The sequence below is a fragment of the Pithys albifrons genome, chromosome 28 (assembly GCF_047495875.1).
Source record: "Pithys albifrons albifrons isolate INPA30051 chromosome 28, PitAlb_v1, whole genome shotgun sequence".
Taxonomy (NCBI): Eukaryota; Metazoa; Chordata; class Aves; order Passeriformes; family Thamnophilidae; genus Pithys; species Pithys albifrons.
In genome coordinates this window covers 5,765,798-5,785,441 of record NC_092485.1, presented here as the reverse complement: position 1 = coordinate 5,785,441, position 19,644 = coordinate 5,765,798, and the positions used below count along the sequence as shown (strand labels likewise).

Sequence of the window (19,644 nt, the reverse complement as noted above, 5' to 3'; positions counted from 1 at the left end):
AGAGGACCCCTGTGTGGGGAAGGAGGGCAGCAGCCTATGGAGATGGTCACCAGCCCCTTCTTTTTCTCCTGCATCTTCCCCTGCCCAGGTGATTTGGCAGAGAATCCTTGAATGATTTGGGTTGGAAGAACCTTAAAGATCCTGTTCCACACGGGACACTTTCCACTAACCCAGGTTGCTTCAAGCCCATCCAACTTGGCCTTGAACAGTTCCAGGGATGGGGCAACCACAGCCTCTATAAAGCACCAATAATTTGTGCACCAGCACTGCCCTGCACGGCCTCACCCAGCTTGGCTACATCCCCTGACAAATTACTATCCCTATGGATTTAGGATCCAGTCCTGACCCTAATCCCAGAATCTACAGAGCCACCTGCACCTCTCAGGGCTCCCAATGGAGCCCCAAAACCAGCCACAGGTCCTGAGACCACACGGGTGGCAGAGACCCAGTCTGAGCCTCACAGACATGGGGGCTTTGGGTGTCAGTGCTCATCCCCAGAGTCACATCAGCAGGCAGGAAAATCTTACAGCATGTGAGAAATCCACAGAAGCACAACAACGACGCTCTGCCTTGCGTCAGGCTCTGAGAAATTTTACCCTGACTCCTGCCCGAGTGGAATTGCTGCAGCCGAAGCCAGTCGGAATGGCTTGTAGGAACCTCGTCAGGTGTGCAGGGCTTGTGGAAACTGGGACATCCTGACTTGCCGCTGGCTAACTCCTTTGTGAGAGCCCAGCCAAAGTTTCTCCACCTCTAAATTGGGGTGTAATGGCACTTCCCCCTCTTTCATGAAGCTTCAACTCTTTCTGATCTCGGTAGGAAAATAAATCACCGCGCGGGATCATAAAAGTCATCAAACGGCAACCTGGGGTGAACCTCCCGCAGATGGAGGGAAGGGCGCGGGCGCTCGGAAAATGAGAGGTAGGAGCAAAGCAGATGTCATCGGGAGCTCTTTCCCCTGTAGGGTTAATGTACCCCCCCTCCCCCGCCCTGCCTGCCCTGGAATTCCAGCCATTGGCTGCCTCCCGAGGTTTAGGCTAAAAAGCCTGTAATTAGGACCCCGCTGCCGCGGAGCCAGTGCCTGGGCAGGCAGGGGAAAAAAAAGAGAGGGAGAGAAGAAAAAAAAAAGCGTTTCCCTGACCGAGCTTGGATGTTTTCCTTTCGCTTTGCAAAGTTTTCCCAGCCCAGGCTCCATTCGCTGGCGCGCTGCGGAGCGGGGCGGGCCGGCGGCCGGCGCGGGGCTGGAGCGGGCGGCGGAGCCCGCAGCGGCGGAACGCGGGGCTGGGAACGCCGGCAAAGGGCAGGTACGTGGGCTGGGAGGGATTCCCAGCCCGGGGATCCCAGCTCCGTGTGGGGCTGGAGCTGCGGGAGAAGGGGATTGGGAGGCGGGGGCAGCGGGAGGGACCCCCGACGGGAGATGAGCGAGGGGACCGGAACGGGAGCGAGGGGACAGGGGGATTTTGGGCGTTCTCCGGGAGAAATAAGTTGGGGAACGGGGAGAGGGAGCGATATCGTGGCTCCCGCGGTCTTTGTTTTCGGAAATACGTCTCCTGGGAGCAGGGGATGACGCTTGTTCCATCGTGCCAGGCTCTGCCATCCCAGAGCGGGCAGGTGCGCGGGCAGGGGGCGGGCAGGGCTACCCGGCATGACGAGGGGCTCCAGGAAGGGGTCTTGGTTCCTCCATCCCTCCCCTCACTGGGATTCGGCGGGAATGGGATGTTCTGGGGTTGGAGATGGAGCTGGGCCCCCTCACACATCGATGTGCTGGGCTGAAATGCGATGGGCATGGGGAGAGGGGGGGGTGGTGGGTCGGCATCCCGGGGGGCAGGGGGGAGCAGGGATGGGGGGCTCAGTCCGTACCTGCGGATGTACGAATGGGTGAGTTAATGTGGGTTAATGGGTTACTGCTCCCTGCATGCCTGTGGGACCGGGGAGAAACACACCAAGAAAAGCCCTTTGCAGCACCGGCAAATCCCCTGGGGAGCAAACAGGCCCCTCTAGTGACACGGAGAACAGGGTGCTGTGTGACAGAGCAGGATGCTGAGACCCCCCTCATTTGGGGGCTGCACTGAGCCTGGCCCATGATCTGCTGTGCCCAGCCAGTGGGACCAAGCATTGCTCCACCTCGGGCCATCCTGAGCCCAAAAGGCACTTCAGGGCTCCTCCGTGGGACCAGCTCCAGGTCACCAGCCTGGCTTGGGCTGTGCTGCAGGACTCGCTGCTCCAGCTCACCCTGCCAGACCTCAGCTTATCTCGCCCCAGAAGATGCATCTTTATTGCTCTGCATCTTTATTCCACGCACCTTCATCGCAGCTGTGTTGACAGGAGTTCAAGCAAAAACAGGTTATCCCGTGGGTGAGGTGAACACAGAGCTGTGCCTCTGGAAGCTGCCAGTGCTGCTGGGGGCTTCAAGGAGATCAGGGCTCTTTGGTCATGGTGAGATGTTGTGTTTCCTGGGGGTTGTGGAGCTGGGGAGTATTTGGTTGTTCTGAAAAATTGGCTGGAGGGGTCTGGAAGTGGGTCTTCTAAGGCAAGAGGTGGTTCTAGAAAATCAAAACTGTGGCAGAGATGCAGATCAGCCCCTGGCTGTGCAGGGAACAGGGAGCCTGTGCTGAATTCCGAATGGGCTGGGGTGGCTGAACTCCAGGTTAATGTGTGACCTTGGTAGGAGAGGGCTGGGAGCCCACACATGGTCCCACAGCCAGCTGGAGAGGGGCTGCTCTTGGGGAGCCAGGAATTTTAGCCACTTGTACCCAGGGAGCTGTGGCTGCTTCCAGCCCTTTGGAGAGCAAAGGAAGCTGAGCAATCGCATCCAGAGGAGCTCCCAGAGGCTTTTACAGCAAAAGCAAATGCCAGCCAGTGGCACCCAGCCTGCTCGACTGGTCTGTCACATGTCCCTTCTCTGCCAGTGGGTCCCCAAGAAAAGCAGCTCCCCAAAGTGCCATTGTGCCACCTCCCCCTGACACCTGGTGCAGGCTCTCCCATCCCTGGGTTTGAGGGCAGGGGCACACTGGGAGCATCCCTGTGTCCCAGCAGGGCAGGGCAACAGCAGGAGTGCCTCGAGGCAGCGAAGGAGGGCAGGAAGGAAGAGGGGACAGGGATGGGAGCAGAGGAGCCAGACCTGTTGGGGCTGCCTGGCTCTTTAGCATGGGAGGTGCGTACCTGTGTCACCGTCTGGGGCTAATTACAGGGACTTGTTTACAGCCCAGACGGCTGCCAGCCAGCGTAATCACATCAAACTGGGCTGGGCTGGGCTCTCCAGCACATCCCCACGGATTCACAGCAGCCCTGCCCAAGCCACTCTCCCCCACCATCACCCCACTGTGCTGGTGGCCCTGGGACAGGTGCCCTGTGCCACAGGACTGGGGCCACGCTGGCACCACCAGCCCCACTGAGTCCCTGCAGCATCAGAGGGGTCTAATTACAGCAAAGCCCCAGCAGATTAGACAAATGCAGCTTGGAGGCTTAATGAGCCAAGCACAGCCTGGGAATGCCTCCCATGGGGAGAGAGAAACAGGGACACATTACCCAAACCAGGCAGAAACAAAGCTGGGGCTGGTCACTCAGCCCACGGAGGTCCCCACTCAGCATCTTCAGGGACACACAATCCTGCTCTTCCTGTAGAGCCAAGGCAGTTTCCTGGCCCAACAGTGGGCCCTCACCACGCCAGCAGGGCCAGGGCTCCCTTTGAGCTGCAAATACAGAGTAAAGCCAGATTGTTTCACCCTATCCCAAAGCACAGCTTTGAACAGCACCCTGAAATCAGCCTTGCATCCTCCTGACCTGCCCCAGGGCTGGCAGACCTCAAAACCCAGGAAAAAGCAAGCAGCCCTTTTGTTTTATCCCCCTGATTAGCCAATCTGCAGCGTTAATCATTGACCCAAGTGCAGGGCAGGGAAACCTGAGCTGATCCCACCTCCAGAACTGCCACGTTTGGGTGCTACATCCCAGCACCCCAAGATGCTGCACAGGAAAGGGCACACTGGGAACAGAGGCTGAGCTGGCAGCAGTGGGGATGCTGGTGCTGGTCAGGATGTCCCTGACAGCACAGGCAGCGAGGATACACCAGTACCATCCCAGTGTGGAGAAGGGAACAGGTCCTCGTGGCAGCAGAGATGTAACAGGACCCAGGTGCATCGTTTGGGTGTTCCTGACCCTCAACCCTGAGTCTGTGTGTCTTGGTTGGGGTTCAGGCTGTTTTCTGCATGAAACACTTTCCAGAGCAGTTCATCAGTCCATGGTGGGCGTTGCACGGGATGAATCCAGGGGTGCCCTGGGGCTGTTTGGTCACAGCATTGTGACTTCCCCCTGGAGCAGCGGTTCAGCTCCATCCCACTCACATCCCACCCTCGCTCCCCACACTGGGGCAGGAATCACGGGGCAGGCATCACGGGTTGAGGGCTTCAGGCTGTGGGCCAGCATCCAGGGAACCCCAGGAGCCACCACATCTCCATCTCGCTTTTGTTTTGGAAAGCCAGGGCAGGAAGGAAGCGTGTGGTGGAAAGCGCCCACACGGGGAGGAGGGGACGGCTCGGGATGGGTTTCCATGCGCAGCCCCGAGCCAGGCGTGGTGGTGGCTGGGCCAGCTGGGCAGGAACAGCCGCTCGGGGCAGAACAATGGCAGCCCGAGGGGAAGGAATTATTTTCCATGGAACTGGGCTAAACCTCAGCCTGTTCCCACTATCCCACTCAGGGCTGGGCCACTACACCAGGGATTAGCTGTGCCAGCAAAGGACTGGTGGTGGTTGGGGAAAGTCTCCTGCTGTGGGTGAGCAAACAGCCAGCACTGTTGTCCAAAACCTGTTCCAGCTTGAGCTTGGACATTTGGGGTCTTCCCTATCTGGCTTCAACCGATCACCTCCAATCCCCTCCCAGTGCCTGTTTGGCAAGTGCCCACACCCTTGGTTGGGTTTGCTTAACTCCTACAGAGAAAGCAGCTCCCAAAAGCCCTTGAACTCCTGCAGTGGTTCAGCCAAAGGTCTCGAGGTTCTGATGACACTGAGCATCCTCCCAGCTGGACCTGCTCCAGGGTCCCTCCCTGGGATGAGGGGCTGCTCATCCTGCTGCCACATGGAGATGGATCACGTGTCCCGGGAATGGATCTCTCCTCACTGCCTTGCTGAGAGGCTCACCAGCTCTGCCCGTCTCTCCCCAGCTCATGTCCCTGCCGAGCCCTGCATGGCCCCAGCGAGATGAGCCCCCTCCCTGTGGCACTGCCACCAGCCTCCCTCCAGCCTCCTCCGACAGCGACTCCGGCTGTGCCCTGGAAGAGTACCCTGAGCCCCCTGCGGACCCCACATCCCCCGAGGTGGGCAGCACTGCAGCTCTCCCCCAGCCCCGTGGGATTAAACACATATTTTAGCAAAGCAGCTTAATCCCCCTAAAATTCTGCCTGTTCCTGTCCCCTGTGCCACATGCCCAGGTCCCACCGTGCCTCGGCCCCCGCTCGCCGCAGCCTGGCTCTCCCTCCGACAGGACCCGACTCCGCGCCAGAGCCCTCCTGCAGCAGCTGCCTCCTCAGGACTGCGATGTAAGACACCTGTCTTTGGGTGCTGCCCACCCTGGGCTTCACCCACGTGCCCCCCTCACCTGCATCCCCCTTGCAGGAGCGGTACTGCCCCGACCTGGCCGAGGAGGAGCGGCGGCAGCTGCGCGTGTTCAGCGCCCGCCGGAGACGGGAGGCCCTGGGGCAGGGGCTGGCATGTCCCGTGCCAGGTCCCTGCCACGGCTGTCCCTGCAGGAAGGTGAGATGCCCTCCCCAGCACCCATTCCCTGGTGGGGACCTGTCCCCAGAAGCCAGCCTGCCTCCAAACGCCACGTCCCTCTGCCTTGCAGTGCGGCAGGAGGCTGAACAAAGGGGACCCGGGGATTTCAGCATCTCGGCTGGGGGACCAGTTCTGGCACCCATCCTGCTTCTCCTGCCACTTCTGCCACCAGCTGCTGGTGGATCTCATCTACTTCCAGCAGGATGGGAGGATCTACTGTGGCCGGCACCACGCCGAGCTCTTCCGACCCCGCTGTGCTTCCTGTGACCAGGTGGGTGCTGGGCACAGGGAGGCTTTGACCTCCCTTTGCCTGTCGGCTCTTGGCTGGAGGCTGCGAATCCGGCAAGAACTGCTGATGAGCAGGAGGAAATACTCCTTCCCGAGCCTCGTGCAGAGCCCCCTGCCCATGCTAGGGGGTGGGGGCTCCTCCTCATTCCTCAGCACAGCGAAGCATCCTTTGGGCTATGGATTTTCCCCCTGGGTGCTGAGAGGATGGGCTGTTTTCCCGCTCTAGCTGATCTTCATGGAGGAATGCATCGAGGCCGAGGGCCGGCGCTGGCACCTGGAGCATTTCTGCTGCCTGGAGTGCGACACGCCCCTGGGCGGGCAGCGCTACGTGATGCGGAGTGGCCAACCCTGCTGCCGAACCTGCTTCGAGAGCCTCTTTGCCGAGCCGTGCCAGGCCTGCGGGGACCCCATCGGTACGGCCCGAGCCCGGCACGACTCCCCTGCCCTCCCGGGATGCGGTCCGGGAAGGCGGCGGAGCTCGGCGCGGATGGGTTTTGGCACTGGGGCGTGGGAGGAGCCTCCCGCTCACCTGTGGTTGCCCCGCAGGTGCCGACAGCGAGGGGGCCACCCACCAAGGGCTGCACTGGCACGCCCGTGCCACCTGCTTCTGCTGCAGCCGCTGCCGAGCGCCGCTGCGGGGACAGCCCCTCACCTGCCGCCGCGGCCGCCTCTTCTGCTCCGAGACCTGCAGCCTGGGCCAGGACACGTCCTCCGGCAGCGCCTCCGACTCCTCGGACTCGGCTTTCGCCTCGGCGCCATCCCCAGACTCGACGCCCCTCTCCCGAGCCGGCCCGGCTGGCAGGACCGCGCCCGGCTCCGGCGGCCCCTCGGCACTGGGAGGCTGCAGGGCTGGTAGGATCCTCCTGCGCGCTGGGAGGGGAGTGCGAGCAAATGCAGGCTCTGCTCAGGCCTGGGTACTTTATGGGGCACATCACACGGGGGCAGCCCAATTTGTGGCTGCAGCAGCAGCAGCAAGCCCAGCCCACCTGCCGTGGGAGGGCGAGTGGTGGGAGCTGGAGGTGGGCTGGTGTCCCATTGTGTCCCAAGGCAGCCCCTGCTGCACGGGGGGCTGTGGGAGGGGCTGTGGAGAGCAGGCTCAGCCTTCTTCCTCACCCCTGCCCTCCCTTTTCCAGAGGCATTTTCGGATCAGGCCCCTGTGCATCCCGCGTTCAGGAGCCTGGAGGCCCACGGAGCAGCCGCCAAGGAGCGGAGCGGCGATGCTGTGCACACAGGGATGCTGGGACCACCAGCCACCCACTGCTCCACCCCCCAGCCCAACCCAGAGGGGCCCACCGAGCCTGGAGCCTTGGGCCACCCGGTTTTGGGGGCACCCGACCCCCGACCACCCGCGGGCACTGGAATCCCACAGCCCCAAGCGGGCACAAACCCTCCCCAACACAGCCCACGGCCGGAGCACAGCAACCTGCAGGACATCACGGAGGAGGAGGAGGACTCCTGGTGTCCCACCTGCTCTTCATCTTCGGACTCGGACTCAGAGGAAGAGGGTTTCTTTTTTGGGAAGCCCATCCCCAAGCCCGGGATGAATTCCCTGGGCAGGGAGCCCTCGGGGAAGGCCAAGGGCAGGACGGCCAAGCCCCGGGGCAGCAGCAAACACTGCAGTGTGTCCTAGCGGTGGGGCCAGGGGGTCCCTGACTGGCACTGCCAACCTCTGCTGCGTCCTGCCAGCCTCTGCCAGGTCCTGCCGTGGTCTCTACATGTTTCAAATGCGTTTTGGACACAGCCTGAGGCTGGTGGGAGAAGTTGCGATTCCTGCTGGCCTCTCCCGCGATTGGAAACAGGCAAAGCAGGAAGGGAGCAGAGCCCCCCAGGGTTCTGGCACCTCAGCCATGGCAGCAGCTCTGGGGAGAGCAGCCACTGCTCCAGACAAGGGCAGCTGCCTGCATCGCCCCCCTGGGCAGGGTTGGGTCCTTCCCCGGGACTCCTCCTTGCAGGATGAGCACCACTGTGGTGTGCTCTCCATCTCTGCTGGCACCGTGCCCTGGTGGCACTGCAGGGAGGGACCAGAGGGGCAGCTCTGCTGCTGCTGCTGCTGACGAAGTTCCAATAAAGCTTGGCTGAAATCTGAATGCAGGAGGGTCATGTTCCTCCCCACTGTGACACCAGCTGTGCCATAAGAGCAGTGTGATGCCCAGGGGTGACCTCTGCCCTCTGCCACAGCTGGGGATCCCCCATGGGGGGTTCACTGTGGGACCTCCCCCGCACCAGCCCCAGGAGAGTGGGATCAGAATGATGGCACAGTGAGGGCTACAACAAGAACAGAGTTTATTTTTAGATTGAAAAGAACAACAACTCAAGAACAACTGGGGTTTGTGGAAACATCCCTAGGAATCAGGAATGGATTGAGGAGCCTGGATGGAGAGGAGAGGCTGCTGCTCTCCCACCACCATCCAGTAACACCAGCTCCTCCTTTAGCTGCACATAGAGGCTGGGGCAGGGCTAAAACGAAACATGCTCCCTCCTTCCTCCTTCTCCAAGAGATACAAAACTGCAAACATGTCCATACCACCCTGACCTGCAAGCTCAGCACCATTCTGAGCACCACAATGTCCTGGCATGGCCCCCCACCACCCCCAGCCCAGCTGGCAGGAGTGGGGTGTCTCCTCAGTGGCTGGGGGTGGCCGAGTCGTAGTTGTTGATGAAATCCTCCAGCTCCTGCAGGTGATGGATGCGGCCCTGGCGCAGGTTGGCCCTGAGTGCCAGCCCCAGGGCCGCCTCCATGGAGGGCTCCTTCTGCAGCAGCATCGTGGCCACCACTGCGATGGTCAGGCTGAACTGCTGGTACGACTGCAGGGCCGGGGCATGGGCTCAGCACCCCAAAAACAGAGCACACAGCACCCCTTGGGGATATTTCACCCCCCATGTTTTAGTCCACAACACCCCTGTCAGCATCCGAGTCCCTGCAAACCCCCTCTGAGCAGCTTTCCCTCCAACCACCACCACCAGGAAGGGTTTCTCAGTGCCACCGAAATGCCAAATTCACATCCCATCAGCCAGAATCGCTTCAGAAGGGCCTGGGCTGAGTTCCACCCCCCTGCAGCTGGTCCCAGACCCCCATGCCCCAGGCCAGGGGCCACCAGCACTCACCAGCTCGATCTCCTCCTTCCTGGCAAGGACGGCGGCGGAGCGGAGCTCCGTGCGGGATGGGGAGCGTGTCGGGAGTGTGAAGCAGAGCTGGTGCTGTCCATCTGCACCCTGGGCAGTGGAAAAGGCAGGGAAGGGTTGGACACTTCTGCGGGCAGAGGGGCTGAGCCAAACTGGGGCTGCCAGTGCCAATCACTGGCCAGGGACTGGTCACCCTCTGAGGGGACCTGCTGGGACTTTGCTCCCTGGGGTCCTGGTTTCCCACCCTTCCCTCAGGTGCCCCAGCTGCCCCCACTCCCCCTCTGCCCCAGCAGGGAGAGCTTCCAGCAGGTTTCTCTCCCCATTAGGCAGTAATTAAACTGCTCTGGAGTGCTCTCCTCAGCTTCCTTAAAGCTCCAGTCCAGGGTCGTTCCCACTGCACACACTTCCAAGCTCCAGTTACTCTGCTGGCTTTTCTCCAGCATCTCCCATTTACTGGCACAGTGGCCGATACAGGCTCTGCCTCCAGACAAAGCAGCACTTTAACCCCAGCCCCGACTCCTGCAGGTCACAGCCATCCCACCCCACTGCTCCTGCTGTGGCATTGCCCCATGCCCAGGCACCAGCCCCACGTGGGGCCCCAGCGTGCACCCACATCCTGTACCAGCTTTGTCTCAGCAGAGCCAGGAGAGCACAGGGGCCCCGGCGAGGGCTGTGCTGTGCTCCAGGGATCAGGACAAGCCTGGCTGGGCTGGGCACCACGTTCTGCTGGAGGTCCTGGTGGGACCTGAGAGTTTTCAGGTGACTGAAGGCTCCTGAGAAGCTGTGGGAGAGAGTGTGGCTGGGGGAGGAAGGCAGGGGCTGTGCAGGATGGGGGAGCCAGTGCTGCCAGCACCCCCTGCCTGCAGCAGTGGCCTCGAGGGGCTCTCACACGAGGGGGGCACATACCACAGAACTATCCCATGTGTTGTTAAGACTCACCCAGTCATGGGCAGCTTCTGCCTCAGCTTCTCCAGCTCCACTTGGCAAACACTGCTGTCCCCAGGAATGTGGGCTGAGCTCGGCACCCACGTCTCCAGAGGAGCTGGATGCCAGGTATTCCCTCTCAGTGGGGTCCAGAGGGGCTGTTGGGCTCTGGGAATATGACCCATCACCTGTGCCAGCCTCGGGGACAGTTGGACTGCACGGCTCTACCTGTGCAAAGTGATACAGGGGCGTTGCAGAGTCCATGGCAAGGGGAAAAAGAGTCTGAAAAGGGGAATGTGTCTCCCCCCAGGCACTGATTTTGGGTGGGAGTTAAAACTATCCATAGAGGAAGCTGCATGGTGCTGGTGGGGAGGAACTGGGGAGCTCTGCGCTGACTCTGTGCCACTCCCTGTGAATCCCATACCTTGAGGTGCTCCTCTGTCTCAGCAGAGTTCTCCTCTGGTGCCATGGGCCCTGTTCCCAAAGCACTGGGGTCCTGGTCCTGGCTGCCCACAGGTGTCTGCCCAGCTTCTGGTTCAACCTGGGGACAGGCAATGGTGTGAGGCTGGGACACGTGTCTGTCCCAGGAGAGGAGCTGGGGGACAGGACCACTGGGGTGCCAAAACCCCAAGGAAACTGCAGGGCTTTGCAGCCCCAGAGAAGAGTCTGGAAAAATCCCATGCCTGGCAAAGAGACAGCAAGGTGGAGAGTGAAAGGGCTGGATGAGAGAGAGGAGGGAGATGATACAGTGGCCAAAGAGCCAGGCAGCTCAGGGGGTGCACCAGCCCTGCCCCGGGCACAGGACAATCTCCTACCACTGTCCCTGGTGTCACCTGCTCCGGCTCCACGGCACAGGGATCAGGGGCCGGGCTCTTTGGAGGGGTCCCAGCCGGCTCGGGGGGCTTCCCGACCTCCCCACTCCCCACTGGCGGCTCCTGGGGGGACACAACCCATGGCTCAGACCCAGCACACTTGGGTCACTGCTGGGGGCTGGGATGGGGAGCAGAGGAAACCCCAACCTGTGGCAGCTCCGGCCTCTCTGCAGCACCCTGGAGGGACTCGAGTGGTTGGGGAGGGTCAGGGGGTGGCAGCTCTTTCTTGATCGCTGCCTGGCTTGGCTTGGAGACAGGAGGAGAGGGCTTGAAGGGTGGTTTGTGCTCTGTGAAGTGGGAAACAACAGGAGTGGCTCCTCGCTGTGCCCAGGGACAGGCACCAAGGAGCGGGCACAGGGTTGGCACACACCTCTGGAGGGTCTGGGACACCCCATCCGTGGCACCAGGGTCAGCTCTCGGTGGGTCCTGCGCGGGGGTCGGCAGTGTCTGCCCCCCCGGGGGTAGCAGTCCCAGGGTGGGCAGCCACCACGGAACCCTCGTCCTCTCCTGCAGGAGCAAAGGCAGCCCCAGGGCACGGCATTTTAGGAAAGGGTCTCCTGTGCAACCCCCCATGCTGAGCAGGCCCAGGAGTGGCACCCTCTGCCTGTGGCCCCACACAGTGCCTGGTCCCAGCGCCCCTTCTTGCCACCCCACAGCCACAGGGCACCCACCGAGGGGGGCCAGCGGGGGGCCAGGGTGGGTGCTGCTCCTCCTTGGGGAACTCAGACCAGGGGCCAGACTGCAGCTCCTGTGGGGAAGGGGGTGGGATTAGACAGAGAATAGGGCAGGGAATCCTGTGACTGCAGGGCAGAGGTTGGGCTGGGGAACCTGTCCCCATGCCCTGTCCTTGTCACTGGGGCAGTGAGTGGCCCCTTCCCCATTTTACCTACTCCCCACCCTCAGTCCTGGAGCTGCTGCCACCCCTCAACCTGCCACCCCTCACCGGGTACCAGTCCTCTGTGAAGTCCTCGGGCCCTCGGATCTCTTCTCTGTAATTCCAGTGCGGAGGGGGAAAGTCGTGGGGTGCCCGTATCCTGTCCTCCTCCTCATTCCAAGGGATGCCATCATGGCCAGGGAAGGGTCTGGGACCCCTGGGCCAAGGCTGCCAGGGAGAATGGGTGTCCATGAGGATGGTGGCATGTTGGAGGCACTCACAAAGCTGCAAGCCCTGCAGCCCATCTCCCCCTCACCATGTGCCAGCCCTCTCCAAAGTCATCCTGGGGTCCTTGGAGGTCTTCTCTGTCATCCCAGGAGGGTGGGGGAAAGTCATGGGGTGCCCATATCCTGTCCTCCTCCTCATTCCAAGGGATGCCATCAGGACCAGGGAAGGGTCTGGGAGACCTGGGACCAGCCTGGAATGGAGGATGGCCACAGGTGAGGACAGCAGCTCACAGTTCTGGTTTTTCTGCTGTTCTCCCTCCCTGTGACCCTCAGCTCTTTCTGCTTCTCCTGCTCTCAGTAGAGCCCCTGGTTTTGGCTGTCCTGGATTTGGAGGTGAAGCCTGGCAGCACCTGCTTGGAGCGGGATGCAATGAAGGTGAAACAGCTCAAGTTTCACCTAATTGCAAGAATTACCAGCAGTGGAGGCAGTGGGGGGGTCATTCTGCTGGAGGTGTTGAGGAATGCTGAGAGCAGCCTGACTCAAAGATCCCACAATTAAATACCATGAGGATGTGAAACTCAGCATTTCCTGAGAGCAACTGGCACTGGAGGGGACGTGGGGGACAGATGTTTCCTGAGAGGAACCAGAGAGCAGCAACAAGTTATTTAGGGATAAATGGAGCTGTGCTGAGTTGGCAGGGCTCCCCCAGCAATGCCTCACTGACACTCCATCGTTTCATGCTATAAAAGCTCAACCCCACTTTTTAACAGCAGGATTTGCAGCAGAGCCCTCCTAGGAGTGTGTGTGGATTCCTCCCTGGAGCAGGGACACCCCTCAAGGTCCCTCCTTGAGGCCAAAGAGATTTGTGCTGGTCTGGGTAAGTAACATCCATCTCTACTTAATACTTATTAATTTAACTTTGAAACTATTGATTCAATAAACAGTGTGAAACAGCAATGGTTATAACCATCTATAATGTATAGTAGATAACTGATTAATGTCCTTGAGTCTAATAATTACCATCAATTGAAATAGATTTTTTATTTTACCTGGTAAATTGGTTTGTTTTGCCATTCTTAACCCTGTGGGAGAAACTTGTGCAAAAGACTCCATGACATCTGGATAATCCTTTAGACACAAAACTTCTGACTAAGCTTGGGACTAAATCCAGGTATGTCCAGACTCCTCTTAGCGAAGGAGTTTACAAAGCCAGGGGGTCCTTTTTGTGCCTGGGGGTTCCCTGGGAGGGTCTCCCCGCTAAACTCCGGCTGAAGCTCCCCCTCTGCCTGTGACACAACTCCCTCCAGCCCTGCCCCTGCCCCTTACCCAGCCCCATCTCCTCTGGTGCCTCCTGTCCTGGTGCTCCCAGGGTGGCTCATCCCAGGCGTCCTCAGGGCCAGGAGGGGGGCACGGTCCTGGTCCACGCCACCACGGGCCAGGCTGCGGAGAGATGAGAGTGGTGAGACCCCCACTGCACCCTGCAGCACCTGGATGCTGAGCAGGGATGGGGAGACAGGACACCCCCTGCCCTCCTCTCCTGGCCAATGGCCCAGATCATTCCCAGTTCGTCCCCGAATCGCAGAGATGTTCTCCTGGCTCCTCAGCATCCCAAGGGATGGAGCAGCGGGCACCCAACCTTGCCCTGCAAGGCTCCTCTGCTCCCACAGGCCCTGGCAGGCCCAGGAGCGTCCCAGACCCACCTACCTCTCTGAGGAAGCCCCTCCTGCTGCCTGAGGGGGGGAACATCCTGCCCAAGGGCTCTCCTGGCCCCTGGCCCGGGGTGGAAAGGGGCCCCCGGAGGTGCAGGATCCGCTGGAAGGGAGAGGCGAGGGTGAGCTCGTCCCACAGGACGTCACTGCCGGCTCAGCAACGCTGCCAGTGCCAGGTGCCACCCATGGTGCTCCCAGAATGCTGGGACAGCTCCAGAGCCACAGGGCATCGCTGCCAGCAAGGACTGACAGGGCATGGCTGAGCTGGGGCCACATGGCCCTGCTCCCTGTCCCAGACCTGGCAGTGCCTTGGCATCCCTTTGCCTGCCCGAGGCTCTGCTCCAGGTTCCCATCCCCGTCCGCAGGGACCACCCCGGGGCAAGGCCGGAGGGAAAAAGAGAAACACACTTCTGTCCCTAAATTGAGGTTTGTCCTGCAAAGTAGCACTGAAGTAGGTAGGAGGGTGGGATGGAGCGCCCTTCATCCCCGCACCCCAATCCTGCATCCCCGCACCCCAATCCTGCATCCCCGCACCCCAATCCTGCATCCCCGCACCCCAATCCTGCATCCCCGCACCCCAATCCTGCATCCCCGCACTCCCGACCTGCATCCCTGCACCCCAATCCTGCATCCCCGCACCCCAATCCTGCATCCCCGCGCTCCCTGGGCCCGCCGGGTCTCCCTTCCCTCTCGTTCCCCTCCCACAATCCGGCAGGCGCCGATCCCCTCCCGTGCAGCTCTCCCAGAGCCCTCCCTGGCGCTCCAGTCCCTCCTTCCCCGCGGGAGTTTTCCCTCTTCACATCCCGCTCCCAGCACCGATTCCGCTGTCGAACACAAACACTCCTTAACGAAGGGGCACAGCCCCGGGCAGCGCCACTTCCCTGATCCCCGGGGACAGCCAAAATCCCCCGGGAATGTGGGATCCATCAGCGGAACGGCCTGAAAGCGGAGTGGGACTAAAGACCCGCGAACTGCACTCCATCGGCCCCATCTCTGCGGAGCCACCCTGATATGGGGGTCCTGCACCCCCCGGGTACACTGAGGGGGTCCTTGCACCCCCCAGGGTATGGAATATCCCTGCAAGAGGGATCCTGCACCTCCAGGGCATGGAACATCCATGCAAGGGGGATCCCGCACCTCCAGGGCATGGAACATCTCTGCAAGGGGCATCCTGCACCTCCAGGGCATGGAACATCCATGCAAGGGGCATCCTGCACCTCCAGGGCATGGAACATCCATGCAAGGGGGATCCTGCACCTCCAGGGCATGGAACATCCATGCAAGGAGGATCCTGCACCTCCAGGGCATGGAACATCCATGCAAGGAGGATCCTGCACCTCCAGAGCATGGAACATCCATGCAAGGGGGCTCCTGCACCTCCAGGGCATGGAACATCCATGCAAGGGGGATCCTGCACCCCGTGCAGCCCCAACCTCCCCAGCGCTGCCACCACCCAGCTCCAGCAGCCCGCGGTGTCGAGGAGGGGCAAGGAGAAGGGCGAGAGGGTCTGCAGAGCCCTGGCAGGATGTGAGACCCTCCCAGCACACCCACCTTTGCCGACGCTGCCATGCCGGGGGGCTGCGGGGCTGCCGGAGCTGCCGCTGTCCGGCCCTTCCCACCGTGTCCGACCTCCTTCCGACGTGTTCCCCACCGTCCGTCCGTCTGTCTGTCCGTCTGTCACCTCCTGGCACCGCAGCCGCGTTCGGGCTCCCCTTGCAGCATCGCCGCCCCCCAGCAGCGCCGCCGCCGAGGCTCAGAGGGTCTCCCAAACCCCCTGCCCACCCTGTGCCAGGCGCCCGCGGGCTCCGCTCGCCCCGATCCGCCCGCGCTCGCCCCCGGGAACGGCACTCCCGCCCTCGGTTCAGACATCCCGCCCTCCCCCGGAGCTTTTATCACCCTGGCTCAGAACGGAGCGGGAGGGTTGGCTGGGAACGCTGATAGCGAACTGGTCTGAACTGGTTGGCCCAGCAGAGCAAATTCCTGAACCCACGTGGAGACAGCGCTGGGACCTTGCGGGAACGTGGGAGGAGATCGGGGAGAAGGGAGGGAGGCCCCGGTGAGCTCCCCGAGCCCAAAGGCTGCAAAGGAGGGGAGAAAGCAAAACCCAAAGGCTGAGGAGGAGTAAAAGCCTTCCAAGGCTCCAGCGGAGGGTGCGGGGCAGGGGCTGCTTCCCAAGGCTGCTCCCACCGCGCAGATAACACACAGCTCTCCAGCTGGACAGTTAATGAGAGTCTCTAATAGCTATAAAGCAATTAACTAGCGGGTGGATCAATTAGCTCACTGGGATTTGGGAAGGGAATGCAGCAGGGCCAAAGGTGGCTGCAGCCTGAATGGACAGTGTGGCAGGACTTGCAAATAGTCTGATAAAACAATCGAGATTTGATTACACAGAAAAAGTAGTTGCAATTAAAAGACAGAAAACTGAAGCATAATGTAGTGAACTGTTAGGTCTGAAGTGTACAACCAACTACAGAAACCTCACCGAGTTACTGCACCAGCTCTGCTGCTTGGAAAGAGCATAAATCCTCAACATCCCCTCCCCTGTGGCTGTGGGTGACACACAGAACCCCCAGAAATGTGCAGCTCTTGGTCTGGGGGCTGAACCTCTGCCTGGGCTGTGCCTGTCCCAGCTTTTCCAGGCACAGGAAGGAGCTCAGGAGCAGAACACAAGGGCTGGTGTGTTCCTCTGCCCCCAGTCTGCCCAGCAAAGGCCCTGGCTCTGCCCCCAGTCTGCCCAGCAAAGGCCCTGTCTCTGCTCCCAGTCTGCCCAGCAAACACCCTGTCTCTGCCCCCAGTTTGCCCAGCAAACACCCTGTCTCTGCCCCCAGTTTGCCCAGCAAAGGCCCTGGCTCCACTCCCAGCTCTCCCAGCTCGTGCCGCTGTCACATCGGGGTGACCCTGGCTCTGTCCAGGGTCGTTTGTGGAACCCCAGAATCCACAGGAGTGGAAATGGAGGGGATGGTGTCAGGTCAGCTCCGGTGCAGGGTGTTCCTGGGCATCCCAATCCCAGCGATCCCTCCCGTTCCCAGGGATCCCTCCCGTTCCCAGGGATCCCTCCTGCTCCCAGGGATCCCTCCTGCTTCCAGGGACCCCTCCCAATCCCTCCTGTTCCCAGGGATCCTTCCTGCTCCCAGGGATCCCTCCTGTTCCCAGGGATCCCAGTTGTTCCTGGGAACCCCAATCCCAGCAATCCTTCCTGCTCCCAGGGGACCCCAATCCCAGCAATCCTTCCTGCTCCCGGGGATCCTTCCTGCTCCCGGGGATCCTTCCTGCTCCCAGGGATCCCAGTTGTTCCTGGGAACCCAAACTGCTCCAAGAGACTCTAATCCCAGCGACCCCTCCTGCTCCCAGGGCCCCCCACTGGCCCCAAGCACCCCAGTTGTTCCCGGGAACCCCAATTGTTCCAGGGAATTCTGACTGTTCCCAAGAAACCCCGACGGCTCCCGGGACTCCCCGTCCCTCCCGGTGTGGCCCAGCCCGGGGAATCTCAGGGTTTTCCCGGGCCGGCAGCTCCCTCTGAGCCATCCCGATCCCGATCCCGATCCCGATCCCGGTCCCGGTCCCGGTCCCGATCCCGATCCCGATCCCGATCCCGATCCCGATCCCGATCCCGATCCCGATCCCGATCCCGGTCCCTTTCCCGCCACGCGCCCCACGTGGCGCCGAGCGCCGGCAATGACGTCAGGCGCTGGCAGTGACGTCACGGCGGCAGTGACGCCATCGCGCGGCGCGGGCAGCGATGGCGGCGGCGGGTCCGGGCCCGGGCGCGGCGGCTCCGGCGGCTCCGGCCCGGGGGATCCGAGCGTGGCTCCGCAGCGCCTTCCGCTTCGCCACCGACAGGAATGACTTCCGCAGGTCCGGGAGCGGGACCGGGATTGGGATCAAATCCGGGAGCGGGACCGGGATTCGGATCGGGACCGGGATAGGGACTGGGATCAAACTCGGGATCCAGGACTGAGACCTGAGTCCGGGTCCGGGATCGGGATAAGGGTCGGAACCGGGATAGGGACTGGGATTAAGTCCGGGATCATCGGGACCGGGATCGGGATCGGGACCGGGATCGGGATCGGGATCGGGATCGGTTTCCCCTCGTGTCCAGCAGAGGCAGCGCAGGGACTGTCCCCCCGTGCCGTGTCCAGCTCTGGTCACTCCGCCCAGGAGGGGCTGGAGCGTGTCCAGGGCAGGGAACGAGGCTGGGAAGGAGCCGGAGCAGCAGGAGGGGCTGGGGACCTTCTCCCTCTCCAGGATTCCCAACGGGAGTGGGGTCGGGCTCTGCTCCAGGAACAGGAGGAGAGAGAATGGCCCCGGGGGAACTTCAGGTTGGATATTGAGGAAATTTCCTCGCGGAAAGGGAGGTTGAAGTTCTGAGGCCTGAGCCAAAGGTTTTGCCTCTGGATGAACCTTCCAGCCCAACGCTGGATCTGCTGGTAGCGAAGTTTGTAAGATCCTCAGTGAAGGAACGTTTGTCTCTGTATCCAGAGGCAGGTCAAGGCCCCGGGATCCAATCCATGTCTGGCCTTGGCTGGCAGGAGGTGGCCAAGGGTGACTCCCTGAGCCCTGGCCAGGCTTTGGGGGGAACCCAGGAGAAGGAAACCAGATGTTTTTCCACAGTAGAAGTTACATCAACTTGTTTATTTAACAATATGAAAGCTGGACCCTCTCACAGGGAGGATGGAGACCTGTGCAGGATTCCCCAGTTCCTGGGAGGGGTTCCCTAAAATCGGTGTCTGTGTGTCCTGTGCTGACCCCAAACTGTCACTGGAAGGGGCTCCCAGGGCGGTTTGGAGTCCCCACCCTGGAGGTGCCCAGGGAATGACAGGATGTGGCACTCAGGGCTCTGGGCTGGGGGACAGGGTGGGGATGGAGCCCAGGGGGGGCTCCGTGTGCTGGGAGGGCTTCTCCCTGACTGACTGGGATTTTAGGAACCTGCTGGTGAACCTGGGGCTCTTCGCTGCCGGCGTGTGGGTGGCTCGGAACCTGACAGACATCGACCTGATGGCGCCGCAGCCCCTCCCGTAGTGCCGGTCAGTGTGGGAGGCCCTGGGCGGGTGGGAACGGCTGTGCCTGGAATCCTGCAATGCCCCGAGGTGGGAGGAACACACAAGGATCATCCAGGACACCCCAACAATCCCATCCTGTCCCTGTGCCATTGTCCAAACGCTCCTGGAGCTCTGGCAGCCTCGGGGCTGTGCCCACTGCCCTGGGGAGCCTGTTCCTGGGAGGAGCCTGTTCCTGGGAGGGGTTCCCCAAAGTTGGTGTCTGTGTCTCCCGTGCTGACCCCAAACAGTGTCACTGGAAGGGGCTCCCAGGGAGGTTTGGAGTCCCCACTGCTGGAGGTATCCAGGGAATGACAGGATGTGGCACTCAGAGCTCTGGGCTGGGGGACAAGGTGGGGATGGGCACAGTGCCCACCACCCTCTGCGGTAAGAACCTTTTCCTGGGATCCCACCCAGCCCTGCCCTGGCACAGCTCCAGCCCTGCCCTTGCCTTGTAAAGCTGTTTGTAAGCTGCCATGTGCCAGAACCATCCCCTCACCCTGCTGAATCCCTGTGCCAGGAATTCCCGGAGCTGCAGGGAGTGGAGCTCGTCCCCCCACCAGGATCGGAGCTGTGTTTGGCCACGATGGATTTGCTGCATTCCTGGAAGGACATTGTTCTCCTCCTCTGCAGAGCTGCTGCTCTCAGGCCCTCCTGTCCTGCTCCAGGCAGTGACAAGGGGGAAAGATTTAAGGCTGAGAGGAAGAATTTATTTCCAATTCATTCCTCAAGGCACAACAAGAATGGTTCTCTCAAGGATGTTTGTGGAATTTCCTTCTGTACCCCCACCAGATGTTTATTAAAGTATATGGAATAATGGCATAACCCA

At 61.3% G+C, this 19,644-nt stretch overlaps 3 protein-coding genes across 4 annotated transcripts; 2 read left to right on the top strand and 1 right to left on the bottom strand.

The window, feature by feature from the left end:
- The first annotated feature begins 1,072 nt into the window (after positions 1–1,072).
- Positions 1,073–8,120, top strand: PRICKLE4 (prickle planar cell polarity protein 4). Its single transcript, XM_071578646.1, has 8 exons — positions 1,073–1,301; positions 5,153–5,305; positions 5,420–5,527; positions 5,604–5,741; positions 5,833–6,033; positions 6,277–6,463; positions 6,597–6,902; positions 7,184–8,120. Exons 2-8 carry the CDS (start codon positions 5,156–5,158, stop codon positions 7,678–7,680), a joined length of 1,587 nt encoding a protein of 528 aa, XP_071434747.1. The 5' UTR covers positions 1,073–1,301; positions 5,153–5,155; the 3' UTR covers positions 7,681–8,120.
- A 196-nt stretch (positions 8,121–8,316) lies between these two features.
- On the bottom strand, positions 8,317–15,858 carry LOC139683435 (basic proline-rich protein-like). 2 transcript variants are annotated; one of them, XM_071578567.1, is made up of 14 exons: positions 15,331–15,858; positions 13,775–13,882; positions 13,397–13,510; positions 12,160–12,321; positions 11,913–12,071; positions 11,641–11,717; positions 11,340–11,476; positions 11,117–11,256; positions 10,931–11,032; positions 10,522–10,638; positions 10,113–10,325; positions 9,787–9,954; positions 9,156–9,263; positions 8,317–8,855 (listed from the first exon to the last, which is right to left on the bottom strand). In XM_071578567.1, exons 1-14 carry the CDS (start codon positions 15,346–15,348, stop codon positions 8,673–8,675), a joined length of 1,806 nt encoding a protein of 601 aa, XP_071434668.1. In that variant the 5' UTR covers positions 15,349–15,858; the 3' UTR covers positions 8,317–8,672. The 2 variants fall into 2 exon arrangements, with proteins under 2 accessions (XP_071434668.1, XP_071434667.1); XM_071578566.1 differs by having other exon boundaries at positions 10,913–11,032; positions 15,331–15,857.
- A 1,615-nt stretch (positions 15,859–17,473) lies between these two features.
- On the top strand, positions 17,474–19,640 carry TOMM6 (translocase of outer mitochondrial membrane 6). The gene is made up of 3 exons (XM_071578712.1): positions 17,474–17,634; positions 18,702–18,803; positions 19,336–19,640. The coding sequence occupies exons 1-2, from the start codon at positions 17,519–17,521 to the stop codon at positions 18,796–18,798; spliced, it is 213 nt and encodes a 70-aa protein (XP_071434813.1). The 5' UTR covers positions 17,474–17,518; the 3' UTR covers positions 18,799–18,803; positions 19,336–19,640.
- Positions 19,641–19,644: the final 4 nt, after the last annotated feature.